Source organism: Poecilia reticulata, linkage group LG11 (genome assembly GCF_000633615.1).
Source record: "Poecilia reticulata strain Guanapo linkage group LG11, Guppy_female_1.0+MT, whole genome shotgun sequence".
NCBI classification, from domain to species: Eukaryota; Metazoa; Chordata; class Actinopteri; order Cyprinodontiformes; family Poeciliidae; genus Poecilia; species Poecilia reticulata.
In genome coordinates this window covers 1,241,070-1,252,046 of record NC_024341.1, presented here as the reverse complement: position 1 = coordinate 1,252,046, position 10,977 = coordinate 1,241,070, and the positions used below count along the sequence as shown (strand labels likewise).

General features: G+C 43.2%; 1 protein-coding gene across 1 annotated transcript in view; it reads left to right on the top strand.

Annotated features, from left to right (window-relative positions):
- Positions 1–797: 797 nt before the first annotated feature.
- eepd1 (endonuclease/exonuclease/phosphatase family domain containing 1) overlaps positions 798–10,977 on the top strand; it is a 23,958-nt gene continuing 13,778 nt past the window's right edge. The window contains exon 1 of the mRNA XM_008421247.2: positions 798–1,918. Coding sequence (XP_008419469.1) covers positions 1,071–1,918 — 848 coding nt within the window. The 5' untranslated portion in view covers positions 798–1,070. The remainder of the gene's footprint in view (positions 1,919–10,977) is intronic.

Genomic DNA, 10,977 nt, shown 5'->3' with positions numbered 1-10,977 from the left:
GTGTGTGTGTGTGTGTCTCCTGTCTGTCTCTGTGTTGCCCTGCGACAGACTGGCAACCTGTCCAGGGTAACCCCGGCTCTCGCCCGGAACATTAGCTGGAGAGGCACCAGAACCCTCCTGAACCCACTGAGGGACAAGGGTGTGAAGAAAATGGATGGATGGATATTTTTATTATCTAAACATATCAGCTGTTTCTTTTGTTATTCCTTTTAGCTAAATAATTCAGAGCCATTTTAAAAGGTTCAAAGAGCCACCTGATGGTCTGGAGCCGCAGGTTGCTCCACTGAAGCTGCTGATAAACAGCAGGTAAGATACTGACTCCTCTAATCTCCTAACAGAACCCTGTTTCCGTTCATCTGACAGCTCATTTTAACGCACTCAGCTGGATAATACTGAATATACTGTTGTATATTCATAACAGCTCGGTATGTAAATAATATCCTAATAAACAAAATAAAATGTACATGTATAATAACACCGCCCTGCCCTTCCCCGTCCCCTCTCATCCCTCCTCCTTCCTCGTCACACCTGAAGCCACGCCTCCTACGGCAGCCGTCCCGGAAAGTAAGAAAACTTGGCTTCAAAATAAAAGCCTAATTGGAGCATTTGTGTGAAGTATAGATTTAATCCAATATGCACAGATGTGAGCCGACCAGATGTCTGGAGTGTTTGGTGAAAGGCTTCCAGCTGTGCGGCTTCATGCAGCTGCCGCGGCTCTGGCTGTCTTCCCTCTGAGGCTGATGCTGCTCCAGACCGGAAGCAGGCAGCGGCGTGATGCTGCGCGATTGATGCCAGGCTGTCAGAGGACTGGGTGTGTGTGTGTGTGTGTGTGCGTGTGGAGGCTGCTGCGTGTTGACACACAGGGCAAAGTTTACTGCCCACTCTGGATTTCACATCCCATCTCTGCGTCAGGACGCGCAGACCGGCTTCAGCAGCGCGTGGTGCGCAGAATGTAGCCGCAGTTTGTGGCGCACATTCTGCCCTCCCAGGTGTCCTCCTCCTGCCTTACTGCCCACTCTGCCCCTCTCTGCACCGAGCCATCCGCCGGTGACCCGCCGGAACCAGCCGCCATGGGGGGGAATCTGGGCTGCCACCGCTCCATCCCCAGGGACCCCACTGACCTCAGCTGCGGGAAGCGCAAATTCAGCGCCGCGTGCAATTTCAGCAACATCCTGGTCAACCACGAGCGGCTCAACATCAACACGGCCACCGAGGAGGAGCTCATGACTCTGCCGGGAGTCAACCGCTCCGTTGCGCAGAACATCGTGGAGTACCGAGACTGCATCGGCGGCTTCAAGAAGGTGGAGGACCTCGCTCTGGTGAGCGGGGTGGGCGCCACCAAGCTGGAGGCGATCAAGCTGGAAATCTGCGTCTCCTCCAGGACCAACTCCTCCCAGCATTCCCCGTCGTCGCTGCGCAGAGACGTGGAGCACCAGCCCTGCACCGGCATCAACATCAACACGGCCACCGCGGCGCAGCTCATGAGCATCCGCGGCCTGACGGAGAAGATCGTCGGGAACATCGTGGCCTACAGGGCGGAGTACGGGCCGTTCCGGAGCATCGAGGACCTGGTGAGGGTCAGTCACGTCAACAGCTCGCTGCTGGACAAAATCCGCTTCCAGGTGTACGTGGAGCGCTCCAGGGCGCCATCCACCAACACCAACGGAGGACTGACCGGCACCACCAAGTCCCAGCCGAGCCCAACTTCATTCAGTCTGAAAAGTGACGACCTGGACCTTCCTCCGGGTGGACCGGCGCAGATCATCTCAGGGCGCCCGAACGTGGACCCTCCGCTCGGGCTGCGGGACGGGAAGCCCGCGGTGCGCCTGGCGACGTGGAGCCTGCAGGGCTGCTCCTGCGAAAAGGCCAACAACCCGGGGGTCAGGGAGGTGGTGTGCATGACCCTGCTGGAGAATGAGTGAGTAACGGTACAGCACGGCTCTGCAGCGTCGCTTCATAACGCTGATTAAAAATGAACACAACCAGCTGATAATGTTAAATTTACATGTAATAACAAACGCAGGATTCTAACAGTTACTTATGTTCTTCCTGTGATATGTCCCTTTAGTTTATTATTAGGTTGGATTCTATCTGCTTTTTATTTTGTTTTTGTTTTTTTACATAATTTTCCGTCCCACAGAAAAACACATCTACCCTCTTTTAATACATTTTTAGGTCTATCGTTATTTTAAATTCTCAAAAAAATGGTGGTTCTTTATAAATGGCGGCAAATTATATCTGAAATTATAATTATATTATATTATGTTTGTTTGTTGTTTTTATTTGGTTTTTTTCAATCGTTGTGTGACATTTGCAGAGGTTTTCAGACACATTTTAATCCACTGGTCTGCCGGTTTAAATGGCTCTTTAGGCCGAAAGGCTGCAGAGGCTCAGAATCTGAATGCACCGATCAGGCAGTTCATGCCGGTCCTGATGTGCTGCTGGCTCATTCATAGTTTGAAATTCATCAGAGAATGAATGACAAATTTATCTCCTAGCTGCTGTTTATTGAGGCGTCTGTGGATCAAAATATTGAATATTCTTTGTTTTGATGCAATTAATAAATAGGATAAAATCACATTTAAACCATATTTAACCAGTTAGAGTCGATCAAAGGGAAATAGGCTGATTCTTTTCTTTATGTGCATCACCATTTTTATAGCTGGTCGCCTCTATGTAAACTTGACAGAATCAATTAGAACTTTTCCAGATTTTATTTTCATAATAATCTACAAATCTGAAAACAGAATATTTATTGAATTTTTTCTTCTATCTTAATGTGAACTGCAGGAAATTTGGGTGATTGGATTATTTTATTCCAGCGGACACAGTTTGACCAATGTCTACAGCAAAGAAAAATAGAAAAAAAAAGAAAAAATGATAATATGAACTTTGTTCTGTGGAGCGTCCCTACGTGTTTCAGAATGTGAATGCTGAATAAACAGGAAGTCATTCACTTTTAATAATCAGCTGCTCAGTAACCAGGACAAGCCAGGCTGAACGTAGCGATTTCAAGCTGCTGTTGTTATGTCTCATCTTCTACTCCTGGTTTTGTTCATAAACAGCAATATGTTCATCAGGTCTCTCCATATCACACTAAAACTGCAGACATCAAATGAAATCCAGTTTATTTTTCAAGATGTGATGGTGTTTCCGAGTGCAGCCTGAATTCAGGTTCTCTTATTCATGTTTCTACGGCCTGACCGGTTGTGTGTAGGTTGTGGCCAGAATGGTCCAGGCAGCCTGATCTGATCAGACTGCAGTGATGATCCTCTCATCCACGCTGCTGCTGCCAAGCTCTTCCCTTCCTGGCTCCAATCATCGAACTAGTTAGATATGGGATTTATTACACCTCATTTATCAGGAAGTTACCTGACCTGACATGGAATTAGAGCAGGTAGAGGTGAAACAACAAACGGTACCAGGTTAAAACAAACTACACCTGGACAGCACCGGTACCTGGCCCCTGGCCCCTGGCCCCTGGCCCCTGGCCCCTGGCCCCTGGCCCCTGGCCCCTGGCCCCTGCCCCAGCGCTGGGTGTCCCTGCAGCCTGGTTCAGATACTCCCTGAACAGGACAATGAAGGTGGAATATGATGTGCTTTTGGTTCATTCTGGTGAATTCTCAGTGTTTCTCAGGGACTTCATTGTCATCCAGCAGGGCAGCGACGGTCATAGAGTGCTAGGTGTGACCAGAGTTTGCTAGCCAGTCCCACAGCTGGGAGCTGAACTGCTGAGCCTGAACCTGTTTGGGAGGCAGGAGGGGTGAGGAGAATGTCACCGAGACTTGTTCTCACAGGAGGATAACTGTCTTAATCTGGGATATCATGTGATAGAGAGGAGTTTCTGTTTGTCTGAGAGAATTTCACATTGCTGTGGCTCAGGATGACAGCTGATACTAACTGCTCTCACTGAAGGAGAGTTTTGTCGCCTGGTCTAGAGCTGCTTCTATCTGTGTTTTTCTTGCCTTTGTCTTGATATCTGAAATCTGATTTTGACATCTATTAGAAGTGGAGGAGATCTGGATTAATCATTCCTCTCTGTCTGGAGGGCCACTCTGGGTTTGGTGGTTACCAGGACAACAGGCCTTGCCTGATAGCGTTTGTCCTGTGTACCAGTAGGTTCAGTAAAAAAGAACTCTTGATCAGTTCCTCCAGGATTTCACAGTCATTTTTAGATTTTTTTTTTTTTGCAATCAAAACCATTTATTTTGTGGAACTACCGTAATTTAGAAACATTTGCAAGAAATGTAGTGATATTTTTTCCACATTAAACCCCATCCAAAGTCAACATATAGAATAAAAAAAGAAAAAAAAAATCAAGTCGACAGATTACACACAAAGTTTTAATCTTTTAAGAAATTAAATCCCTCAATTTTTGTTGCTCGTCACATGGATCCCACTTGCAGGTGGGAGTTAGCATCACTTAACGTTAATGTTGTAAAGTGTCCTTAGGTGTTTTGAAAGGTGCTGTCAAATAAAATGCATTATTATTATTATTATTATTATTATTATTATTATTATTATTATTATTATTATTATTATTATTATTAACACCAATGTTTCTGACCATTTATACTGAAAATTTACAAGAAACTCACAATGATGCATTAGTGACAATACATGTGTGGATGTGAATTCTTGGGGATGTAGGTGACAGACATGTTCCAGCCAGTCAGCCTCTCATGTTGAGCTTAAGTAAGGTGGGTGGAATCAGCTAACTCAGTCACTCAGTCTTTGGTTACCTAGCAACAACTTGTAACTTGCGCAGCAGCAGTTTCACGTTTCGTCAATGTGCCTCAACTCCTTAAACATAAAACATAACCGTATGGTGTGAAAAGAAAAAGCAGCTCTGGGAATAATGGTTAAAACAGAAAAGGTTGCTTTGCAGTTTGGAAATATTTCAGAGATTTAAAACAAAAAACTAATAAAAAATTATAACTCATAAAATGCTTATGCAATGATACCTGAGCTCTATACAAACCTTTGGGGTCAATTAGAGTACAGCTTGTGAACTATGCCTTCATGTCCAACATCAGTGTCTGACCTCACCAATGATCTCAGATGGTCAGACGTTGTTATAAACACACAGCTAAATCAGATGGAAACCTTCCCACAAGAGTTGCATGAAGCATCGTCGCATTAAAATGTGTCCATCAAAAATGGAAATAACTCAAATTCATAAATGTGACCCAGCATTGTGTCATTCAAATGAGGATGGTTGGTAAAGGCAGCTTCCTGGTTGTGTTGCAGAGCAGTTTTGTGTACATAGCCAGGTACAGGCCTGCTTATGAAGATGAACAAACAAAATGACTCATTTAATACAAATATTTACCCTCCTCCTAACATCACACTGGCTTGGTGATTAAAACCATTTTTGAATAAGTTGTGTAGAAGACTAAGAAGGAAGGAAAATGTTTTTTATTCCTTTAAGTAAAAATTCTTAACATTTTTGACCTCTTTAACTCGATTCTCTGTTCCTAAAATCCAGTAAAAAAACAACATTCAGAGGTCACCGAATTAGTAAATGGAGCCCTTACAGGTGGACATTTGTTGTATAATTTTTTTGTGATAAATCTGTTATCATGATAAGAATTTTGATTTCTTGTTGTCATGATAAATGTCATGACAACAAGTAGTTTAAAACCTGCCAAAACTGTATGTATTGTTGGGATTCATAGTTTTCCTGTTTTCTCCACATTATTCAATGAGAGCATCAATAAAATATAAAATATTAAGTGCAATCACTGTGCAGTTTAGTGATACAAATAAGATTTCTTTAGAGGTGGATTTGTGTTTGTGGCGCAGTCACAGCCTTACAGTTACCTAAAAAAGAAGCAATAAATAATTACTGTAACATTTATCATTCTCACATTACTATCACAAAATATTGATTCATGTGTTAGAATGGTCCAGTCAAAGTACAGCTCTAAATCCAACTGAAAATGGAGCAAGATTTGAAAACTTGATGCTCAGATAAACTCCTCATCCATTCTGACTGAGTTTATCTCTGGTCTCTGGATGTGAAGATCTGTTAGAGACAAAGACCAACTGTAGTGTCAGTAAAGCTGGTTCTGCACAGTATTTGCCTTAGAAAAGCACACCACACCATTCAGGATTTTACTTGTAAAAGCACCTCATTTCCCTTCCTCTTCACTGTTTTATGTTGGTCCACAAAGCTAAATCACAATTAAATACCCTGAAGTTAAAACACTTTCCCCAGGTAGTGGAAGTTCATTCTGAGGCTGAATTTAAAGTGATCAGACTAAAGCTGAACTAAAACCTCTAAACCAGGAAGTATTCAAACCTACTAATGCTGAGCAAAAACTCCACCATTAGAGATTAACATGATCAGATAATGTAGACAAGCAGACGGACAGAAGAGCAACTCAGCACTTCTTCAGGTTAAGGTTCCATATCCTAGAGATTCATTAGCAGGTCTGCTGTCCTCAGTTTGCTCACTCTGTGTGAGAAAGACCCATCCTAGTCACACACACACCCACAAAAACATGCACACACACAGGAGCTCAACTATTTGTCCTCTGGTGTGTGACGTCACACACTCGGTTCAGGCTGGGGGTTCAGAAACATCCTGAAAGCAGCGAATAAACTCAGACCTACTGCATGAGGTCAGTAGTCAGGATTGGCGAGACCGAGGGTGTTCAAAGTAGGGCTCAGGGGCCATTTGAAGCCGCTGGACTGGTACTCCAGCGACAATTCAAGAATTAAATTAAATAAATTAGGACAAAATTCCAACTTTTAAATTAAAATCTCTGCAAAAATGTTAGAAGCAACAGAAATCAATAATCTTTTCCAAGCTTTCTTCTTCCCTTCTTTCGTCATGGTAACCACATTTACTCATGACTTCAACATACACGCAGCCAAATCTGCTTTTAATTGCTGAATTAAAACTTGGCGAAATACAGCAAGGGTTTTCAAATGTAGCACATCGATCCTGTTTTATTGTTTTCTTCAATCAAACTCAGAATAACAAGCAAACTGAAAGCTTTTCATTTAATAAGGAATCATGCAGAAACCATTTGAAGATTTAGAACTATGATCTCGTTCCTACAAAAAAAATCTCATTACCCTATTTGTTTACTTACAATAGTTCATACTTAGCTTATTGTTGTGCAGGTAAAAATAACACAACTTTTTGGTGAGTTTAGTTTTTAGAAACAATATTTTCTTGGCCCTAGAATACTTTTGGTTCACGTGCCTAACATTTTGGACTCCCCTCAGTGTGTCAGCTGCCTGCTGTGAGGCTCCTCAGGGTGTTTCTGACATGAACCATGGAGGGCGAAGACTTGAGTTTGGATCATGGAGCAAAGACGTCACCATCGTCTCATCAAAGCCGCCTGCTGCCACAGCCTGTGGAATCATGGGAAGTCGCTCCGATATTAACGCCTTCCATCATGTCTCATCTCGTCATCAGACGTTTCTGCTTCCGTCATGTTACGTTTAGGAGAACCGACTCCTGGGCCGTCACGCAGAGTTCTGGTTTCTGGAAATATTAGTTCTGTTTTTATTTGAATCTCCTAGACAGAGTTCAGATCCGGCTGAACAGATGGTTTCTCTGACTGGACTCACGCTGTGTACATAACACTGGTTGTGATCCGGTTGGAATGAAACTGGCCAGACTGGCTAAACATGCTGGCGTTCTGCTCACTCCCAGTCTACCTGTGTGAACACACACAGTAGAGGGAAGTGCTTGTTTATTTGAAGGACACACACACACGCACGCACACATACACACATTTTTATTGTAAACCTGACTGTTCTTCTAGTTCCTTTGTGTTTGGGATTAGGACTTTAATTTTTTTTACCTATCAGATTGTGTTGGACTCATTGCCTTCAAAATGACTTGTGATGCATAAATGATGAAGGTGGATTTTATGATGAGCATTGTTGCTCATCTGTCGGCTTCACATTCATGATTTTCTACATCAGAGAATCCAGAACTTCCCTGTTGCACTGGAATCTGACTGTAGAGGTCACCAAAAGTCACTGAAGGTCACTAAATTCATCATGTTCAAGAAAGCAGCATAACCAACTGGAAGGAACCATCAGGAGATGGTTCCACTGGGGTCATAATGTCAGTGACTCAGGTTGCTTGTAGGGGTGAAATTATGCTGACCAAGGGGCCCAAAGTGTTGCAATATCCTCCAAACCATGACAGCACCACCTGGACCATCCATGCTTTCATGTTGTTCACACCAAATTTGAACTTTCTCTAATTTTGACGTTCGGAGATGATGTTCTGCGTACCTTAGCAGTTAGCAGTGTTTACTGGAGTAAAGTTCACCTTTCTGTCATCGTAAACATTCTTCTCTGACCACAGAAACCCACGACACATTTTTGACCATGCGACGTTCTGCCCTCTGTTTCATTTTTTCCCACAATTCTCTGTGAGCCTTAAAGACGGTTGTGTGTGAAATTCCCAGGAGATCCACAGTTAGTGAAATACTAACATTCTGTCTCTTCCCCATTCTGATGTGCAGCTTAACCTTCAGCAGGATGGGTTTTTTAATCATGTCTAGATGCTGAAGAACATGGATGTGTACCTTATAATTTGCCCTATGAATTTATGATTAACTTTCTGATTCCATAACTCATTTTCTACAAGGTATCACAAACGTTTGACCTACCAAATAGTCCTGTGTTTTTTTGCTTTCTGTTTTTCCAAATATGCTGCAAAACCTTGTGAGCTTGTCTGAAGTAAACCAGTAATCCCAGTTTGTCCGTTCCAGATTGAGTTAGCCAGTTGGGAATGTTTAGAGAAGTGTCCGACTTGAGGTTCTATTTTCAGGTTGCAGCTCTGACCTGACCCATCTATGGCTGCTGTAAAGCTGTTGTAAAGCTCTTACATGTTTCCCTGAACACAGAGGCAGTGAAGTGGAAGGGAGCTCAGTCTGTCTGGGTTCAGCCTGTGGTGTTTGTTCCTACAGTCCCACTGTTTGGTGGCGAGTACAGCATTACCTGAAAATGTATTTAATCTGATAGGAACACAAAGGTTCCTATCAGAGGTTTACAATGGCACAACTGGGCTGAACTTCCAATAATTAATGAGCTAAACATTTCTCGTAGTATGCGTATAAGGTTATACATGTGTCAGGATGCACTGATTGCAGTTTTCTGGCCGATCTCGATCTTTAAAAAGCCTGAAGTGCTGATTCTGATTTTGGCCAAAACTGATTTTCTTTTTGTTTGAAAAGTGGCTGCATAGTGACAGAGTCACTAAGCTGTCCACAGTGGGGTGAGTGGTGTTAGCCGCATCGGTGCAGATATCACCTGGTGTCATCTGCACCGATGCGGATGACACCAGGTCATATGCATCGGTGTCAGTCAGTCCTCTCTCACAGCAGAACAAAAGAGATCAGTGACTGATTTTCAGACCTTTGCGGAGGTAGAGAAGATCAGCTGATTACAGATCAGCCAAAACTTATGCTGATCTGAAGAGAAACTATGTCAGAAAGGCTTTTTACTCTGGAAGGAAAGCAGTTTCCAGTTTCCTACAGAGCAGTTATTTGTATATGTTGAACAATCAATATAATAATTAACCAGTCACAGTGCTAAGAGGAGTTGAGCTTTTACCCAGCTCAGTGACCAGTGTGCGGGGTCACACTGGTCACACTGAAATGGGTGTGTCTTACAGGACACACTCATCTCTTCTCTGCTGTCTGACCGTGACATCTGCATCGCTCTTCCTGAACGCTGAGCTACAGGATTGTGGGAGAGTTCAAAAATAAAACGTTAGGAGGAATATGCCCAGGATGGGTCACCTGGGTCATCTGTCTCAGATCTTGAGTTTTTATGCACAACCAGGTTTGGCTTCTGTGTGCTTGAGCCAGGCACTGTGCAGATCTGAACACAGAAGCAGCTACTTTCCAAATGAACCTTGGTTCCATGTTGGACAATCAAAGCTGAGTGTGTTGGCCCTTTGGACTGCAGATACCAAGGAAGCATTGATTTTTCTACCTGCAGGTCACTTTACAGTTTAACTGTAAACTCATCAAACCAGTGGTGTCCAAAGTGGGTCCTGGAGGGCCGGCATGTTTTAGTTCTCTCCCTGGTTTAATGATGGCTCATTTTAAGAACAAGAAGGCTGTTATTAACACCAGGGAGAGAATGAAAACATGCAGGACGCCGGCCCTCCAGGACCCACTTTGGGCACCATGACTTAAAGCCTTTCTCTTTTTATATATATATATGACTTATTTTTTATTGAAAATGAGCCTGAATATCCTCAGAGAAGCAAAGGAAAAGGATATTACACTTTTTTAGGATGGCTCCTAATGGCAACATGTACATAGAAGGGATTCATTGTTTATCCCGCTTCAGCTTTTCACTTTGACTAATACTTGTGGTTATACTATGCATTGATTTCATATAACAGAATGTGTTGCATTTAATGGAAGGAAACTCTTCAGAAGAGTCAGTAGGTTGTGTGAAGTAGAATATTCAGTTGTTTGTGTTGGGAAGGGAAGGCAGGACGGCTGGTGGAAGCTACACATGTTTCTTTAATCACATGGCAGATTAACCAGACTGCAGAAAGAGGAAAACAAGCAGGACGTTAACTCTCCAGCATCCTGCTGAGCATTTCACAGCGTCTTTTCCAGCTCCTGCTCGCTAGCTGAGCTCATTCAGAGACACTCTGCTGAGCTGATGTGAACTGTCGGGTGCTTATTCGGAAATTTCCATTGGTAGAGCATTTTAATGTGGGTGGACACTGAGTGAGGAGCATTGCCCTGCAGGCCCTGCCAGACTGGAGGCATTCTGACCAGTCAAGCACTCACAGTCCTATTTTGTATTAAACAATTCAGGCTTATTTTCACAGTAAGGTCCAAATACTAATTAGTACAGCTAGCATCAAGACAGAGAAAAAGAAAGAAAGAAAGAAAGAAAGAAAGAAAGAAAGAAAGAAAGAAAGAAAGAAAGAAAGAAAGAAAGAAAGAAAGAAAGAAAGAAAGAAAGAAAGAA